The sequence below is a fragment of the Camponotus vicinus genome, unplaced genomic scaffold, assembly GCF_025532165.1.
Source record: "Camponotus vicinus isolate PSW18456_S1 unplaced genomic scaffold, iyCamVici1.0 SCAF_8, whole genome shotgun sequence".
Classification (NCBI taxonomy): Eukaryota; Metazoa; Arthropoda; class Insecta; order Hymenoptera; family Formicidae; genus Camponotus; species Camponotus vicinus.
The window spans coordinates 18,448,667-18,468,655 of record NW_028141980.1 but is presented as its reverse complement, the minus strand read 5'-3'; the positions used below and the strand labels follow the sequence as shown (position 1 = coordinate 18,468,655).

General features: G+C 34.7%; 2 protein-coding genes across 5 annotated transcripts in view; one reads left to right on the top strand and one right to left on the bottom strand.

Annotated features, from left to right (window-relative positions):
• Window positions 1-19,989, top strand: part of LOC145975369 (protein FAM76A) — a 63,059-nt gene that overhangs the window by 10,044 nt on the left and 33,026 nt on the right. The gene's annotated exons all lie outside the window — the stretch shown is intronic.
• Blimp-1 (PR domain zinc finger protein 1) overlaps window positions 1-19,989 on the bottom strand; it is a 42,056-nt gene that overhangs the window by 6,361 nt on the left and 15,706 nt on the right. The window contains exons 1-6 of one of the 2 annotated variants that reach the window (XM_083105812.1): window positions 10,353-11,401; window positions 6,611-6,778; window positions 5,001-5,120; window positions 4,082-4,207; window positions 3,838-3,964; window positions 130-2,049 (exon numbers count right to left, since the gene is read on the bottom strand). In XM_083105812.1, the coding sequence (XP_082961938.1) occupies window positions 130-2,049; window positions 3,838-3,964; window positions 4,082-4,207; window positions 5,001-5,120; window positions 6,611-6,772 (2,455 nt within the window). In that variant the 5' untranslated portion in view covers window positions 6,773-6,778; window positions 10,353-11,401. Of the gene's footprint in view, window positions 1-129; window positions 2,050-3,837; window positions 3,965-4,081; window positions 4,208-5,000; window positions 5,121-6,610; window positions 6,779-10,352; window positions 11,402-19,989 lie in introns of those variants that run through there. The other variant, XM_083105811.1, reaches the window with a different exon arrangement.

The window sequence follows — 19,989 nt, the reverse complement described above, 5'->3', positions numbered from 1 at the left end:
GCTATGGACTGAAAAAGCAAAGATCTTATAAAATATACACATTGATATAATTAATATAAAAAAAATTTTTCATATTATGTGTCTGCATATTATTTTAACTATTTGAAACTATTGGATTGATACGCTTACCAGTATGAACGAGATGATGTTTTTGAAGATGTGCGAGCTGCGTGAAACTCTTGGTACAAACATTGCACTTGAAGGGTCTTTCGCCGGAATGTGTTCTGAGGTGCACCTTGAGATTCGACAGCTGACCGAAGGTTTTGCAGCAGACGTTGCATTCATAATGCATCTTGCCATCCTTCTTCTTGAGCGGGTAAGGTAGCGATCTGTAACCCCTCGAGCCCTGGGAGTTGGGACTGAGTGAGCCGCTCTGGGAACAACCGTGATCGTCGGGTGATAAAGAACTCGCCGGCGAATATCTATTTAGGAACGACGAAGAGTTAGGGTGAATAGTGAGACTTGGGTGATGGCCCAAGTGGAGATTATGCGTTCCTGCGATTAACGCTTGGTTACTGTCAATTTGCATGGTCGACGAGGTGGGTAATTGGTGGCCATTGCTGCTGGTGGCCGCCTCCAACCGTCTGGCGTCCGTAGACCTTTCATAAACACCGACGTTGCCGCTCGGTGTGGGCGAATAGGCGGTGCAATTGATGGATAACGGCGCTTCCACGTTATGATGCAGCGAGCCGTTTTGATGGCCATACAAATTACCGTACGGACCATAGGACGAGGGTGATTGGATCGGCGAGATTGGTGAGATGCTCTGATTACTACTGCTGCCGCTACTACTATTGCCGGCAGAATTTGGATAGACCGGACTGGCAGATTCGATTTGACAACTTCCCGAGCCGGTAGCGCCCGAGTTGCCGGAATAAAGAATCGTCGTAGGGGTAGAAATGCCGCTTTGATTCGACGACGGTGATGGCGATTTGGTCTTTCGCTTTAGCGGACAACTGTTTATTGTCGTGGATGCCGAGTGCAGGTTGCTGGTAGACGTCAGTATTGCATTAGATGAAAGTACGTTTGTACTGGAATGAATACTACCGGCGTTACTGGATGAATGCAAGCTTCCGGGATTCATCGGCAAGCTACCGTTGCTTCCTCCGGTGCTCGAATGCGGTCCTCCCGTACTAGAGTGCATGTTGCCGGTGGGACTCTGCATGCTGGGCAACGCACTGCCATTACCGCTGGTCGAATTAACGCACGTATCCGTTTGCAAGGGCAAGTTCGAGCTGGAATCTGGACTGCAGGGCAGAATGTTACTGTAACGATGAGACTTTTTGTAAGAATACGCCATTTCGGTGGGACTGGAAGGTGGCGGTGTCACCGAGTCTACGTGAGTCTGATGATGCATCTGATGATGTTGATGATGTTGTTGTGAACCGCTATTATGATGGTGACCATGACTGTTATTGTTATTGTTATCCGTACTGTTGCGCAGTAAAATGTTCTCCAGGATAGAACTACTGGGTGGGTTGACCAGGTAGGCAGATCTACCAGACGCAGACAGGTTGCTATTTTTGACCTCCGGTTCGTAAAAGGGCTTCTTTTCAGCTATCTCATCTTCATTTACAGTTGACAATATCGTACTCTTTTGTAGAATGATGGGCGAAATCGGTGCGATCGGTTTCTGAAGTTCTGGGGTAACTGCTCTATTAGACAGTTCCTGGTCTTTGTCCTTCGTCGGGCTGTCGGTTATGTTTTTTGTTGTCTGGAAGTTGCCATAGGTCTTGGATATCTTGATTTTGACTTTCCTGTATTCGTTCTTCGTTGCGGTATTGTCTTGTTTCAAAATTTCATTGCCGCATACCGATGACTTACTAAAGTCCAGCACATAATTGTTCTCACTATCGGATTCGCTGCTCTCTTCAGGCGGCGTCAAAATTTCATCGTGATAGCCATTGGAATGATAACCTTCATCTGACCTCACAGAACCATCTGTTGGTGTCATCTGACGCCTTTCGTAAATCGACGCGTCTTTTAAGGGCATCACGTCAACAGTAGGTGAGATTTCTGCTGGTAGGGTTGACTGTTGTACATGTTGTCCTAAGAGATATTTAACATGTTGAATAATGATCAAATTAATTAACCTGATATCCACAATAATTAAAATACTTAAAACAAGTAAATAATATTTGTAAATTTTTGAAAAATGTTAACGTATTATAATATTATATCTATTATGTAATTTTATTTATCATTCTACTATTTTTTCCTTGATATGATATTGATTAGTCTTAAAAAATATACAAATAGAGGTAACTGCAATACGCATAACGTATAATTCGTACAATTCAATCATATATTTTATATGCTCATTATATTTTAATATTGAAAATTTTATAAACATATGTATGTATATACATGTGTGTTAGTATATATTCACAGATTATTGCGTTTATTTAGGGCATATAGAATGGCAAATCTGCAACGAGTAATCACTGTTGAATTTTGTCATAAAATATTGTCTAATCCATGGAACGGACGGAGACCACGAATGACATAAATCTTTAATAAGCAAAAAAGAAACGCCAAGAAAAACAGATAAATAGAAAAATAGATAAATATTAATACAATAAAACGTAAAATTTATGATATATTTCATAAAAATTTATTTCTGCATATCTATTCTATTGTTTAAAAATGATTGTCAGCGGCCAGTTTTAATGCGATATTTTTTTCCGTTTTAAACTCGATACGGAGTTGGTATAATAATATGTATATAACATGTTTGTATAATACTTTGTGTTCTATTGTAGATTGCTTTTGTCGTTTATTTTCACTCTTTTTTTTTTATGAAAACAAATCGAGTCAAACCTATCCACGTTTATATTTATTCAACGTTATATTGAAATGGTGAGACAGTATCAACTCTCTCTCTCTCTTTCTCTCTCTGCTAGTATAATATACTATATGTATATAGTGCTTTGCATAACTGAAACATCTGAAATATCTTACAATTAGTAGTGCAATATTTTTTGCTTTTTTACAGTATTTTTTTATTTAGAAAAAGATTTGGAAGAAAGATTTTTTTCATTAATCGTGTAATTAGAGGTTCATAGGATATAAATCAATTAGTTAATCACGTAAGGCTGTAGAACCAAGAACACAGAAGGTAGTGCGCAAAACAAATCAAATTTATTACATTAAAAAATGGATCGTAACACTTTTACATGAAATAAAACGCAAATTACATGAAACTAATTCTGTCAACAGACGTTTCGACCTAATTCCAGGGCTTTCTCAATACCAAAAACATTAAACGTAAATATTATGTATGAAAATCATTTAAAAAGTTTAATACAATTACATGAAAAGTCAATGCTGCCAGCTATGTTGTGATGCATAATATGCCTGCGCAATATTAAATTATAAGTAATCGTGTAATGAGAGATTCATAGGATATAAATCAATTAGTTAATCACTTAAGGCTATAGAATCAAAAACGCATAAGGTAGTGCGTAAAGTAAATCAAATGTATTACATTAAAAAATGAATCGTAACACTTTTACATGAAATAAAACGCAAATTACATGAAATTATTTCTCTCGAGGTTCTTTCGATATAATTCCAGGTCCCTCTCACAACCTTAAACGTAAATATTATGTATGAAAAAGTTTAATAAGTAAAATTTAAAAAGTTTAATACAATTACATGAAAAGTCAATGCTGCCAAGTTATGTTGTGATACATAATGTGCCTGCGTAATATTAAAGATTTTTTCGTTTCAATATGATAGTAAGAAAGTAACATAAGAGAGGAAGTTGTTTGATAAGACTAATTAACGTGGGAAAACTCGATTATATATTAAAATTCAAGATGAGTGTTTACTTACGTATTCTTTGAAGCATTAGCTCGCCATTGAACGGATAATTGAGTCTTTCCGCGAATTCTCTGCAGTACCAAACCAATAATTCTTGATTCGGTAATATCGGCTTAATTGTGTAAAAATAAATGTTCATCTGAAATATGAAAGAGTAAGATTGCAACGATGTCACAGTGTCCTTTTGTTTATAATTTAGATGAGGCTCGAAATAAATGTCCCTTCGCGTGAGATGCATTCCACAAAATTATATTACCTTATACTGGCATGCTATTAGGTTTTGCGATTCGGACGAGTAGGCGGGATTCACGTAACGCATCCAATTCGATTTTTGGACATCATAACCATCGATGTAGTAAAACAGCTCGTTGTTCTTATACACCTAACAATGTGAAAATCTTTCTATTACGACGATTAAAATATATTTTTAAAATGATCCCAACAGAATATCATTATATTTCAGTTGATTTTTCTGAATTATAAATATGTAATAATTTATAAGTGTGTATCTCTCTCTCCTAGTCATTATAAAAATTAGTTAGTTTTTTAGGATGTTGGTAATTTTTGTAATTGCTGTAACTGGAGGTCCTATGACTAGCGATTGTTTATTATATCATTATAATTATGCAAAAAATTATTTTGATGTCAATTTTTAATTATATTTTCTTAACCATTATCAAGAACATTATCATCTTGCTCAACTCTAGGATTATCTGTTGAAAAAATGTTATCTATTATCAAATTTTTAATTATTTTATATTTATAATAATTTTAATTATTTTATATTTTTTATGATAGATTTGTACATATCTTTATATTACGATAAGAAAATAGTTTGAAAAGACGCTACTTTATATTCGTGTTTGTCATTTCGATTTACATGTATCATGTATTTCGCGCGGAGGTTATAGAAAAACTAGTTAATTATATATAAAATTGATAAATTAGAGACTCAATAATTACTCTACTTTAAGGCTCACTAGATTTAAAATCAATTTCTGATCTCTGCTGGCTTCTTTTTTCTCGTCTTTTCTCTATATTTTTCCACGTTTTTTCTTAATAATGTTTTATCGCAATTATTTTACGTTGATTAGTACTTCGGAGAAAAATTACTTGTTGTGTAATCGTAAACCGGAAGATTTAATTAAAGAGCAAATGTACAATTAAGTTCTTACCCGCCAGAAATATTTTCGGTTCGCGTCTGCTGGTACCGACTCATTCGTGTATACTTCACCGACCAATGGGCCGAAACGTGTCCCTTTAGGGATGTAACTGGTACTCCATACGCCCAACACCTGCCACATAAATAAATTTTGATTAATCGATTCGATAGGAAATAAAAGATAATGCATATTTTTAGTATATTTTGAATTGTCTATTTTGAAATTTTCTCTTATTTTAAATATTTATACATATATATGTCTGATATTCAAAATTATAGATTATTTTTGCAATTCCTCTAATGGTTGTGATTTAAAGATTTCAGAGGAGTTGCAAAATTTTTTCTGTATATAAATGTTTAAGTTTTATTCGGGAAGTCCATTTGATAGCAAAAACTATACCAAAACGTATAAATGATGGGTGATTGGTAAAAGCATTGTTTGCTCCCTTCGATATTTTCATCGCTCATTCTTTACCAACATTGTTAAAATACGCGGTAGAAGATAGAACCTATTTTCATTCCGACTCACGTTAGAATAGAATCCAACCTATTGCATAGAAACGTATATTCGTCCAAAACTAATTTAACTCTTCGGTGCTTTCAATTCGGCGCGCGTTTCCGATGCTTCTGTTTCTTTTTTGACAAACGGAAGCTCGAATGTCGATTAGCCGATGCGAATCTATATATTACATCGTTGTGCAATTCAGCTCGGAATGTTTCGATTCTTTCGTAGAGAAATTTGAAATTTTTAAAGCGTTATAGAGAGAGAAAGAAAAAGAGAGAAAGAATTTCGAGTGAGTCTCGTGTTCGATATAGAATCGCGTTCTCGTTTTCTGCCTTGAGAAAAGTGTAACAATTCGATTTCGTCTCCTAGTCATGTCTCGTAAATTAATTAATTTCGTCACTCGGTCAAATTTAATTTCATATCATCGTCGTCGTCATCGAGCCAACTTCTCACATATTCATATTCTCTATATCGTGATATCTAAAAATTGTATCCTTTCGTCGTTTTCATAAACTTGAGTTGTACATCGTTCATCTTTTTTAACGAAGAAATTATAAATGAGAAATGTTAAACAAAATAAAATTAAAAATAATTAATAAAAATGAAATAGTTTGAAAAAAAAAGAACGAGAGATAACTTTGAAATCAAAGTTATGTTATATGAGAATTGTAATTGAAAACATATATATAGACTGATGGTGAAAAATGGTATTAATAAAAACTTTAACGAACAAAAGAGAGAATAAAAATTATTAATTATCAGTAAATTTTTATTAATAGATATTTGTTTACGTCATGAAAGATGCAATATGAAGAATAATTTACGATTATGTATCGTGCTGTTTTGCATATACTATATATGTAATATTACGAAAATTATACAATATAACATCTGTCTAAATTCTAGAATTTCTGTATCTCTATATGGCTTAACGTTACACTTTAAGAGATTGCAATTTTTCTCAAAATTCATCACTTTTCTTTGCGCGAGCTCAGCTAGTGTTGGGAAAAATTAATAAATGATAAATCGACACAATTCGCGCAATTAAATGCTCGCAGTTAAATTTATAATTCTCGAGGAGATTTTGAAATAAGATATTTTTATATAAAAGAACGTACATTGGGAGCTTGAGATTGCTTGAGGATCAGATTCCGCGGCAAAGATGCTTCCGCACGATTGGTATCGTTCGGCGATGTCGCCACATCCGGTACCAAATATACGGCGTGTTGCTCGAATTCTTCCTCCCTCAAGGTCGTATGATCCCATTCGCTGGCCTCCATCCTTCGCTGAAAATTGAACCGAACATTTTTAATTGCATTCAATATTGGAAAGATTTTACGAAAATATTATTTCTTAATTTACTAAATTTTTTCAAATTTATATATCTCTTCAGCTTATTTTCATATGAATTAATTAATACATTTCATAATATATATAAAAACGTTTAAATTCGAATAATAAATTATTTTACGAAATGTAATTTTTACGAAGTAATTTTATTTAAACTCATAGTGTATATATATTTTTATCGTAAAATATTTTCAATTAAGATTTTATCAGTATTAATGAAAAAGCTGCAAAATATTTTCATTTTAAATTTAAATTTATTTTATATAATTCCATAATTAGATACTTTTTAGATATTATTGGATTCTTCTCCATAATTAGATTTTTCATAATTTTAACTGATAGAGAGCAATGTATTCTTGTAGCAGTCTTGAATGATGCATTCAATCAGACGATGAATTAGATATCTTTTTAAACAGATTATGTGTTTAAAAATCTTGGTGATTTTTGGCGAGTATCGTTTGTAATATTATATACAGCACTATCGTATGCGCATTATTTTTCATTCATAGAATTTGAAATTATCCGTTTGCTAACAATCCTTAGGAAGATCGTGAACTGTATGCTTCATTCTTGTCCGTTCAATAGCGCTCGAATGAATAATCGAAGTCTCGTCATTGATACTTTACTATTTTTTACTCATACCGTTTTTTTTATAGGTTTACGTTTTTTTATTTTTATCAAGCAAACGCTTGGTTAAGTTCAGGCGTCTCGCGAAACTTAATCGCAATTATTGTCGAAGGAATAATTAAAAGCCCCAGCATTGCATTTCTATTTCTTGTTACACATATTTATCGAAACTTCGCGCAAACTTTAGGAAATTATAAATTTGTAATATGCTCGAATCGGGCTATCCAGAACTGACTGGATCGATATACATGTAAATAAATAGCCAACACGTGAAAATAGTCATGGCTTCTGGATTTTTCGCTCAATGCTTTTGACTGAAATATCTTATTTTAGGAATCTCGAGAGATAATTTATACACAGAAAAAAAATAAGTGTCAAATCAAAACTTATATACTTAAATTAACGTGTTTATTGTTTCGTATATACGCAACAATTTATAATCTTAGAAGAATTTAATAATTTTATAAAAAAATTAAATAATTTTATTAAAAAATTTAATAATTTTAAATTTCAACAATATTATAGTCTTATTTTAATATTATAATTGTCATCTCAAGAATATATAATTATTTAATTCTACTTTAAGAAAATTATAATCTTTGATTTAAAAATGTTATTTTCTATCTAATATTGTTTCTTTTCTATTCAAGAAAATTAAATCTTAAATCATAAGAATATATTTTTCTCGATTGAACTATATAAAATGGCTTCATTCAAGTAAACAATTATTCAAGCAATTATATTTTTCTTTAATTAACGCAATATAATCTTATTTTAAGATTTCCATGTTAAAATTAAATATATTTTCAAAACAAGAATGTCCTTTTTTTCTGTGTAATCAATGATTGTGCAAACTGGAAATAAATAACAATTGCATCCATTTATACACGTGTATAGCGATTTTTAGAACATTAAATTATTCTCAAGAATTTTTTCCACGAATATCAAATAATCGTCTATGCATAAAATCGTGATCGAATTGAATAAATCGCCGTTCGCGATTTGGTTTTCTCGTTGATTCTTCAATTTACGGTGGTGCAACACTTTAACACCGCGAAAGTGAAACCCGTCCACGCATTGATCGACTGCAGGGGTAAGAGGGAGGGAGAGAAGAGAAGGAAGGGCGCGGGGGCATAAACTCTGAAGTCCTCCCCATCCGCTACCACCCGCCGGGGGTTTTCGCTACCCGATGGATTTCGATTTCCATGAAAATCGCGCACTGTCGCAAACCACTCGCTCGCATGTACTTTCAACGTGATTTTCCAACCAAAAGCGTTTTATCGCGTTTTTGAAAATTCAACAAACAGATTTTTAACAAAATAAATATCACAATTTCAAAGAGAGAGAGAGAAATTAATTTTCTTTCCGAAATATAATTAATATAAGAATCATTAAAAATATATACCTATAATCGACCAAAATTAGCCAAAATTCTTGTTTATTTATTAAAAATTACGACGTTATCGACGTTACGACTTTTATCTGAACCTGTATACTTAAAAAGGATCACAACCATATGGTCGAAACGTCGTAATTTTTAATAAATAAACAAGAATTTTGGCTAGTTTTGGTCGATTATATATATTTTTAATGATCCTTTGATTATTCTACTAGCGATATTAAGATAATTTAAGAAATAATTAATATAATTTTACGCTCTAGAAGTTTTATAATTTTTAGACAAATATAATTTTTTAGTAATTTTTTTCTATTTCTCTCTGCGATTTTTTTATAAATTAAAATATTCTAATTAAATTTTTTAAAGACTCTTAAAAAGCTTTCTGGATTTTGGTTACTGGGTAATTTTACGAATTTTAATTTACTTTCTTCTTGCAACTTTTTAAAAGTTGATTTGTTATGTGAAATTAATACTTTTATGATTTTTTTGAGAAAGCTTTTTTTTTTCTTTCTAGTCTCAAAGAATTAAAAATACAGGTATTGCATAATATAGTTTTCCTGAAAGAGAAACATTTCTTTACCATAATGTTATTTCCGTATTTCATATGATACTTATTTATTTAAATTAATTATAAATTATTTAATTTTTAATTGTGTATACATACAAGTTTTAAGTTTATAATTATTTATATATTTATCATCCTTCTTTTGATTAAAAAATTATTTTCTCTTAATGGAATCAACTGATTGTAAGATCAGCTCAATATAGTTGTTTTAATTTATTTTAAAATTTGCCGACATACACTAATTTGTTGTGTTTTAATTGCAAATCATTATAATAAAGCCCTTTTAAACTCTTGTAAGCTTTTCATTTTGCAGTAAATTTCTAAACAGTAAGTCCAAAATATAAAGATTGACATATAGTGTACGCATTGTACGCACACTTGACAAATTTGCATTCAAAAAATTGCAGCCGCGACAGAATCGATTTCTGGCGAAAAGGCACATAGGATGTTTTGGCCCTGGTTGCGTTATGAACTTTTAATCTTTTATAGGTTGCACACATAATTGATTTTTAATAAAAGTGATATTTTTGATAGTGATTTTCTATTTCTTCTTTTTCCATTTAAATTCGAAATATCTCATAAAGTATTTGTTACAATAATTGACATTACGTAAAAAAAAATTTACAGAGAGAAGTTATTTTTTCATCACTTCAAATTTTCAAATATCAAGGAATCATATATGCAGAATTTTTTTAACTCATTATCATTAGTTTTAAAATAGCAAACATTATCTTCACACATCCTCGTATTTTCCATGATTTTAAATTCTTCTAATATAGTGAAGGAAAAAAACGTACTATTTTTTTACTTTGGCTCTAAAGTAACACGATAGTGTACACTATTAATTGTAGGATGGCATTCTAATTTAATAAATATATTATATTTCTCTTCGTAATCTTTTCTCATACTCGATACTAACCGCGTGATATATTTCGATCCGGATTTACGATATTCACAGCTTCTATTCAGAGCATCGGATGTCGTTAGACAATATCCACAACGGCAACGGGTTATTCCTCGAGGTGTAGATAGGTAGCTAGGTTCACCACCCTGAATCACCCCGAGGATATCTCTTCTGTCGCGATCCTTTCGCCGTTGTTGCGCGACCGTGCGTGCGCGCTGCAAAAGTCTCTAAACCATCGCGGGCCGCCCTTTATGTTATTCTGTGGTTCCTCAGAGAGACCGGCATTTCGCCGGTCGCATTCAGGACTCGATCCACTTGGCCTCGCGCTGGCGGGCAACGCAGGGCGCCGTTTACCCTCAACATTTATCTTGCCCGATCTGATATCGCACCGAGGATCGCACGAAGGGCGAGGGCGAGAAATTACGTCGATAAGGCCGATCGCTGTCCCGACTTTCGCTAACTAGGCGGTCCCTACACGGCCACCTACGCGGCGACGACGCTTATCGATTATCAGGACATCGGGAAATGCGATCGATTGTCGGATTCGGTTGGTAGATCGGTTCGTTGTCGAAATCGTCTCTTCGCTTAATTTGTTGTCAACAACCGACTCTCACCGATGAACAAATCGGCGATCGGAATCTCGTCCGAGAGACGCGTCTTCGCTTATATTCCTCTCTCTTCGACGGATCGATCGATCTTGGATCGCTGGCACACGCGTGTATACACTCGTGATTATTCACACTGCCGATCGAGGCATCTCCCTCGTGTCATCCCCCTCGAAGCGTCGTCCGACAACGCGCGCACTGTTGCCGGCTTTCGCGAACAATTACACTCTTCGGCACCGATCAGCGACGATCCGTCGTAGGATGCCCGCTTGGCGAACGCCGATTCCTCTTTTCGAAAAATCGCGAACGCTTTTGCGAAGCCACTCGCGAGGGTCGGAAATTCGCGGCGACCCTCTTTTCGCGTAGGGGTTGCGCCTCCGCCTTGGTGTAGTTCTCCTCGGCGGGATGACACACGCAAGAGAGCGCGGTGTGTGTGGAACTCGGGTAGACCTGACCTAGCCCAACGCGACTCGGCTTGACTCTCCTCTCGTCCTCCTCCCCTTGCGTCGGTATTGGTCGGCGGATATACGTCGGTCTCCCTTCCGCTTCCGTCGGTACCTTTCTCTCTGCCTCTCTCACCGTCTTTCCCTCTCTCGCGCTCTCGTTCTCTTTCTCTCTTTCTGACGCACGCGGACGTGGTGGTGCGCCCGCAAAGCTGCCAGACCAGAGCCAGAGGTGGTGCATTTCTCCGCGCTGCGCTTTCGATCGACCCGTTGCCAGAGGTTTCCTCCCCCTCCCTCCCTCCCTCCCTCGGCCCTCGCCCTTCCTCGCCACCCCGAATCCTCCCGTTCCTCCCTCTGTGCGTCTCGCTTTATCGTATACCACTTTTATATCCCCGGTCTATCATTCCCGGTCCATCCCCCGCTCGTTCCTTTTCGTTCGCCGCTGCCGCCCTCTTCCCCTCCCCGCTTCTTTTTCTCTCGTGCATTTCCCTCTTGCGTCCTCGTCTTGCCATTTATCGCGTTTCACCCTCCTCGTCTCTCCGCGGCCTCCCGTTACCCCTTTCAGCCGCCCGCTTCGACGCGCGTGCAACCTACCCCTTCGGCGCACTACCCCTGTTTTATGCGCCGCTTTCTCCCTTTCTCTCCGTCGACGCAGTGCTTGTTTGCTCGTCCCTCGTTGTTGTCGATGATGATAGAAGACATGCGCCGATCATTCCTAAAGTTTAATTCTTCCGATAACTTCTCGCGATTTTAAAACGCCATCCATACTGAAAGAGAGTTCTAGCGAAAGTTGGTGATGTACTACGAAATTTTAAGTTTGCAAATATCTGTACATAATATGAAGCTATATTTTTAAATTTCATCCCCTTTAATTTACTTAAATTCTAATAAAATAAAACAAGAATGTTTGATATGTAAAATAAAATCGATTATTTTTTATCAATAATAATTTAAATTTTGTAGTAGAAGAGGGTTGATTATATTTTATGTATGCGCCTCTTGTAATTTATTTTTCATTATTACGTTTTCCGCAGTTTTTATGGAAATGACGAGAGTTGTATATTCGAAAATTGTGTTTTTAAAAAAAAATATCTCTTGTTTTTTATCGTATCTCATTGTCCCGTCACACATTATTTTTATCTTGTCTTTTTCGATACATCCCTCTGCCCTGCACCGTTCAAACCTTTCTGTGCACCATTTCTCCTTGTCTGCCGCCCTCTCGCAATCCCTTTACGGGGACGTGCGTTTAACCTCCCCGACTACTTCGAGCTCGCCCCTCCAACCATCTATTTTCATTCACAACTTGGGGAAGGTGCGAGACGTTCACGTACGATGCACAAACACGTAACACAAGTTAATAGAGAACTTACCATTATATTTAAATACTTTGACACACATTCTACTAACACACACATATATATGTATAAAAAGTTTTATTATGAATTAATTTATTCGATTTTAAAGAAGATATTGATAGTTTTCAAGCTATTATTGGAAAAAAAAACATTTTGCAAAAATGAAATACATCTCATTTAATTGATAAAGACGGTATTCGATAGATCCATTGCAGCTGTTGTTTGTACGAAATCATGCGCATGAAATGTCAGAATTTATTAATGAATTCTATGGAGATAACAATAAGCATACATGTAATGTTCGCGGCATATAAATTCTTGGTCGGTTTTTTGCGCGTCGACTTCACGATCACCGAGTATGTGGAATCCAACTGGCCCAGACCCTGGCCCAGAGTCACGGCCATTCGAGATCGGTAACCCCGTTCACTCCGTTCACTATATATGAGACACGCGCTCGCGCGCGCGTAACTCGAATCTTTTCGAATCATTGCGAGATTAGTCGACGGGACCGCCGACACATCACAACGCGAGAAGGAAGGTCGTCGAACCCTCGAAACTTTCGGACCCTAATCCAAAAGACCGGTCTCGAGTCTACCGCACAAGGTTACGTGAGCAATTATCGAGGTCTCTTTTCGCGTTTCGAGAAATTCAATTGTTCATTTGGAAAAATAGACAAGTCGCAGCTATCGTGAATTTTTGAGGATGTAGACACATCGTATTTACAACTTTTAAATATCGGAATTATCTTATCAAAGCATTCTTTGTATACTACTTATATAAAATTACAATTTTCCATTGCTCATGATAATTTAGATTTTTTTAATTAAATTTTCTCTAATTAAATAATTTAGTTTCTGATTTGCGAGATTCAATTCGAGATTATAAAAGTCGAAAAAATTATAATCTTTCTTTAAAATATTTTTTAGAGAGCCTTCTCTCTTTCTAGAATCTTATCGAAATCCACCTACGATAATAAGATTTTGAATAGCGTAATATATATTTGTTTCGTAATAACTGTTCTCACGGATACTATATTCATGAGTCATAAAATAAATTTATATCGAAAAAGAATAGAGGTTTTCAACACGCAATAAGAGTAACAAAATATATATTTACCGCAGAACGATTTAGCATTACAATATATTGATTCGCTATAATTCACCTGTGCTGTTTCCGATACTAATGGAATATTGGATTGTGTGTGATTTATTCGTAATTTTATCAAAATCGCGCATACGGTAAAGTGTCATTTACGCAAGATTTTTTTGCTGCTTCATTCATGCATATTATCCCGACTTTCCATTACAAAATTTACATTTGACTGCTCGTTAAATTATGGCGATATCGATCATTCATCGCTTACGGATTCACCGGGAAAATTAATTAATTCACGAACGCAGGAAAATAAATCCTAGGAAGAAAACCGCTATTGCAAATAATGAAATAAATAAAGAGGAAGATTTGAGAACTCCACGTGTCAAATTGAGATTATAGCTGGCGAATATCATGCCGTTGACCTCCTCTGATGTGTGACGAAATTTCGGCATGTGGACATACGCGACATACGGCTGGCTCATGCCGAATTTCACTTTTCGATGGAACAACGCATGCGATTCACCTCTCGATGCGATTTTCACGATAGCGAGCCAGCCGGCTGCGGTCCTACGCCTAGCGAAAGAAGTTTCCGCGTGAATCGCCGACGACTACTAACCTAGATATGTTCCTCGGGGTCGTCGATCTTTTCCCTCCTCGGCAGGAGAACGCGACTGTGTACCAGATATATTAATTTCCTACGGTACGACCGCTTCTTGCACACGAATCGAACGTCAGCGTGTGCTTGCGAACTTTCGGAAATAGTTTGTCTTCTGTAGGTCAGTATTTTCTTGGATACAAAAGCTTAGCGTAGTCGCTGACGTAGCCGATATTGTTGCAACCGAAGTAAAAATTTGTTGCAATCCATTATTATTATTATTAATTTTATATTTTAATGCCAATCTCTTAAATTTGTTTATTATTGTTAGATAAAAATAATTAATAAATTTTAATGCTTCCAATATAATGTATTTGGATTAAATTAAATTTGTGTAAAAAAGGTACTTGTTAGCAAATTTAACTTCTAACTTTTAAATTAAATGTTCGTTAGAAATGCAAATATTTATTGGCAAATATATATTAATTAATTTAGTTAAATAATTCTTTAAATCGAATCATAAAATTTATTTATAACAAGATTATCGCAATGTTATCTAGTTAAAAATATTTTAATTAAACTTTTGAAAATATAAAAATATAATGATATAAATATACAAATTCTTAATAGAGATAAATTGAAGTTTTTTCCATTTCGAAATGTTTATTTCAATTTGCGACGACACAGAAATGTGTTCAATTTCAGAGTTACCATGTCAAACATAATTCGTATACATTTTTCTCTATTATTTCTCAAGTATTTGTGGATCCGCGTATAAAAATGTCCACATTTATCGGTTTTCGTTCGAGAAGAAAATCGGAATGCCTTGCAGAAAAAACTCGAAAATTGCTAGCGGCATTCGCACGTCACTAAGTTTCTAATCAGACACGTAATAGCGGTCACCACGGATAGAAAACCGAATGTGAACCGGAAACGTCGTTTCCATGGAACCCATTTGGATCGAAGCAAGGTGTTTTGCCTCCCGCGCGAGCCGTTCAGCGCACTTGTAACTGTTACTTTAGAAGTATATAACGGACCGTCGACGTACGTATGTATATACGTGTTTATCAAGTGGATTGCGTGTGCGTAAAGATTGCGGCGAATAACGGGGAGAAATTTGTTTGCCGCGCGAGAGCCCGAAATCCGTACCGTCCTGCTCGCGATTTACATATTTTGAACGAAACCATATTCCCGATTCGATAAAATCGCGCGATACAATTATACTCGTTTGCGTAATTGCTGAAAGAATTATGATTAAGTAAGTGCAAAATTAAATACACGCAAGATATTTATTTTTCGTATTTGTTTCCTGCGACTTATATTTTTCTGTTTTATATATGTTATCTTATATTTTAAAATTATTTTTATTCGATAATTGTATTCTTTATTAAACGTAATTAGATCTCCGTTTCTACTCTTGTAAGAGAAGGAAATTATTTGAAAATTCTAGAATAGAGATTCTAGAAAATTCTAGAAATTCTATTATCATGTATATATTTTTGATGAGGACACTCTTGATATAAACGTATATTAAAAAAAAATGTTTTTAGTAATTTTAGATACTATAGTAATAAGCTATATGTGTCTGCATATTTGAATCATAATTGAAGGATTTCTGAGGAATTAAAGATAATAGATACTTACTGAAATTGAAGGCTGAGGTAATTAAAACTGCGGCGCGGCAAGTTGCACATAAAAAACGTTAATTATTCCATGACAAGCCAGCGAGGATTTACTTTAATACAAAAGTAACGCAAAGTAACAGCTCTTCCTACAAAAAACTTAAACGCAATATGTCCCGGTTCAAAGCCTTATAGGTCATTGACCTCTCGCGCAGTCGGCGAAGCATTGACCTTCTTACAAACGTCCAGACCTTTCTTAATCGCGGAAGACACAAAACTAATATTTCAGGTGCCTGTTTAAATAATTGCCTAATCTTACGAATATTAAGCAGCTAATTTTTTTCGTCCATATTTACAGATGCTAGCAATTAGCAAACATTAATTGAATAGCCACGAAATAAATGATACAAGTAGTCCTCTCTATTTTAGGAAATAAGAAGAACATTGAATAAAATTAAACATTTATTTAACAAAGTTCAATTAACATATATATTAATCTTTGTTTCTTTTTAATTTGACGTTTGAATGTTATGTTTGGCAAAGATTTTCTGAAAATGTAAAAGTTACAGATTTAAACAAAATCTATTTAATGTCAAATTTGACTTTTGTTCGTGTATTCTCCTTTATCGATAACGGTGCTCAAGTAGGAAACTCGCTGAAATATTTAGCATCCTGAGCATCGGGTAACTACCGGTTTGTTGCTACTTCCTGTGGCTTGAAAAGTTTTCTGTCTGAAAATCCGGCACTGCTCACTTGCGACACTTGCAATCCCGAGCACTTCTAAAGAGTCTCGTCTTTAAAATATTATATTTTACGAAACAACTTTGTGCCATTGTCTTTATGAAACTTATATGACACGATATTCTAAATATTTTTATATTTTTATTAATAGATTATATTAAGATTACATCTCTTCTCTCTCTCTTTCTCTTATCTAATTTAGATATTAAATATTTAGTTTTCAATATAGGTGAGCTCTTAGATTTTTAATTGCTCATACTTCGGAAACTGAATAGACTGAAAACATTTTTAATAAGATTTTAATAAGATTTATTTCAAAATGCAAGTATGAAAAATGCTAAATGTGTCTAATGTTTTTTTTTCACATTTGTAAAAAATGAAATAAAAGTTACAATTTCATAAATTTTAATCGATATACATTAAAAGCTCTAACGCGAGAGGAGGGCACGTTTTCGGCTAATCTTTCTTTATTGTCCCCTTACTATCTTTTGAAGTGACGAGTGAAACATCCCCGCGGCTTCGATTTCAGCGAGTTTCCATTCATCGCGCGTAACATTGAAAATCTCGTTTTCCAGTCGGCCGAGCGCGGCTTTAGAGGCCGTTGTACCCGGCTGGTAGCAAAATGTAAACCGGAAAAGTAACGAGTAAGTGAATTAGCAAAGTGAGTTCGCGATTGCCTCCACCTTCTCGTCCCTCTCGCTCGTCCAACCTCACTCTCTCCCCACACCCCACCCCCTTGAGCGAGCGAGCGAGCTTCGTCCTTCTTTCTTCTCGTTTGCCACGGCACCTTCTCCATTCTCTCTTCGCCACGGATCTGAAAGAAGGTCTCTGACGGTCATTGTCCCACTTGGAGGTCTACTTGGACTTGGACCACACCATAGGCATGGTGCACTGAGTAACGAGGTTCCGATACCCCCATAGGGGATCCTTGCCTGCATAGCGTCTACAGGGTGTCCTGAAACCATTGTTGCTACTTTTGTATATAGGCATATTTTTTCGATGCGTTTCCATAAATTCCCGTTTTCTTACGATAGCTATATATTGAATTGTGACGTTAAAAGTGAGAAATCATGCAAATCTTTTCCTTACAAAATATATTGAAATCAATTATTTTTTATCATCCACGCGTTTGATAATATAAATTTGTAAAATATAACGACAGCTGTTTCTTTTACTATCTTGCATACTAATAAATGTACATGAAACTCAATCTGCACATGTGTCCTACATTTTCAATGAAAATGGATCTTGTGGGAATTATTCAAAATTTACATGAATACTTAAACAGAAACCTTCGATATATTTCATCAATCTATACTGTCGAACGCGAACGAAGTGATATATGAAAATAAAATTATTTCGCGAGAAAAAATTCATGATTTCTTATTTTTGATATCATAATTCATTCTGATGTCAGCGATTATTAAGTTTTAATAGTAATACACATCTAAGTTTCTTTAGATACTAGAATGATGAGTTCTTATTTTCAATGAGAAAATCAAAACTTTATTGTAACAGAAACTTGAAACATTATCATAAAAATCAAACTATTATTAAAAATTAAAAAGTTATACATAAAGTTTTATAAATTCAATTTCTAATAAAATTAAGGAAAATGAATAAAAATATAATTTTTTAAATTTAGCCATTACATGATTGCAAGAAACAGTAAATCGATAAATGAACTTTAATGTGTGCAAATTTTTATAATCTCCGCTGTCAGAATTTTATTCGAAATCTTACAATGTCCTTTCTCATATTATCGATCCACAATGATTTATTTTGATTAATTTTCCTCAAAATATGAAAATTATAAATCGTAATTGCATGCTGTCATTTATACAATATGTGTATGTTAATATTCCAATATTAAAAAATAATTTATATTTTGTAAAGTAGCAATAATTAATGATCTAATTTTTTAATTTTAATTTTACTTTGATCTAATTCTTTAAATTTAACAATATGATATCAAAAAATGTGGATCATCTGCTATAATGAGTAAAAGTATGATCAATCACTTAAAATATGATTAAACAAAAATCATAATTTAGATATTATAGTATCTATAAATAAATCTGTTAGTTTAAAATCATTTATCGAGGAAAACATTGATAAAATGTATTTTAAAGAATCAAAAGTCTCATGTATGAGAAAGAGAGAGAAAGAGAGATTCTGCAACGGTTAAAACGCGTTTGCTTTCTATTTTTTCTCTCCTTTATTTTTTCATTACTTATTCATATCTCTCTATTTATTTATATGTGTGTGTCTATTTTATAAATTATTTAAATTACTTTCATACTTCAAAAAAAATCAACATCGATCAAACAAGATAAACATACAGAGTTGATCTCTTCAAATTGCAATTTTAATTAAAAATTGAAAAAGAACTAGAAAATTTATTATTACGTACATATAATAACACAAAATATTATTTTGAAATGAAAGACTCACGCACAACAGCTTTCTTCAATTACATTTAATATAATTTATTTTAATATATTTATTTACTATATGATAATATCGCTGCGAAAACTACGGTTGGCAAGTCACTCTCTCGTAAGTCTCTTTAAAGATGACATGAAGCGTATTTAAATGCGAAAAACGCGTCATAGAGGATTCGTGTCGACTAAAGAAAATCGGGTGCACAAACGGTACCGCTGTATTTACTCGCAATGACGACGAATAAAACTATGCAGCACGTGCATACACATGCAGGTGTGCGTATGTGTGATGTGCGCGCGTATGTATATGTGATGTGAAGAGATTTTTCAACGCAAACGTGTCTCTGATCCGCCCCTGCTCGCTGCCATCGAAACCGAAGCTACGGATGTCGCACGTCACTCGCCTAACTGTACATATACCTTGTGTATATACCAAAAGTACCGTACAGGTACATACAACATCGAGTGCCGCGGCCAAACGGTCGTAAAACGCGTGAATACGTGAGGACGATAGGTATACATGTGGGCCCACACTATGTACGCGGGTCTATGCGTGTACAGGTGCGTAAAAGCACCGTTGCACGCTCAAGAAGGGGAGAAACAGAGAGGAGGAAAAGGAGGAAGCACGGCCAAAAGTAAAACCGAATTCGTTTTCGGTAAGGCTTGAGGCAGCTGACTTATCTGCGGTTCCTTATCACGAGTCTCTTTTTCGGGGTCTTCCTCGTTCTGCATTTTCTCTCTTTATGCATATT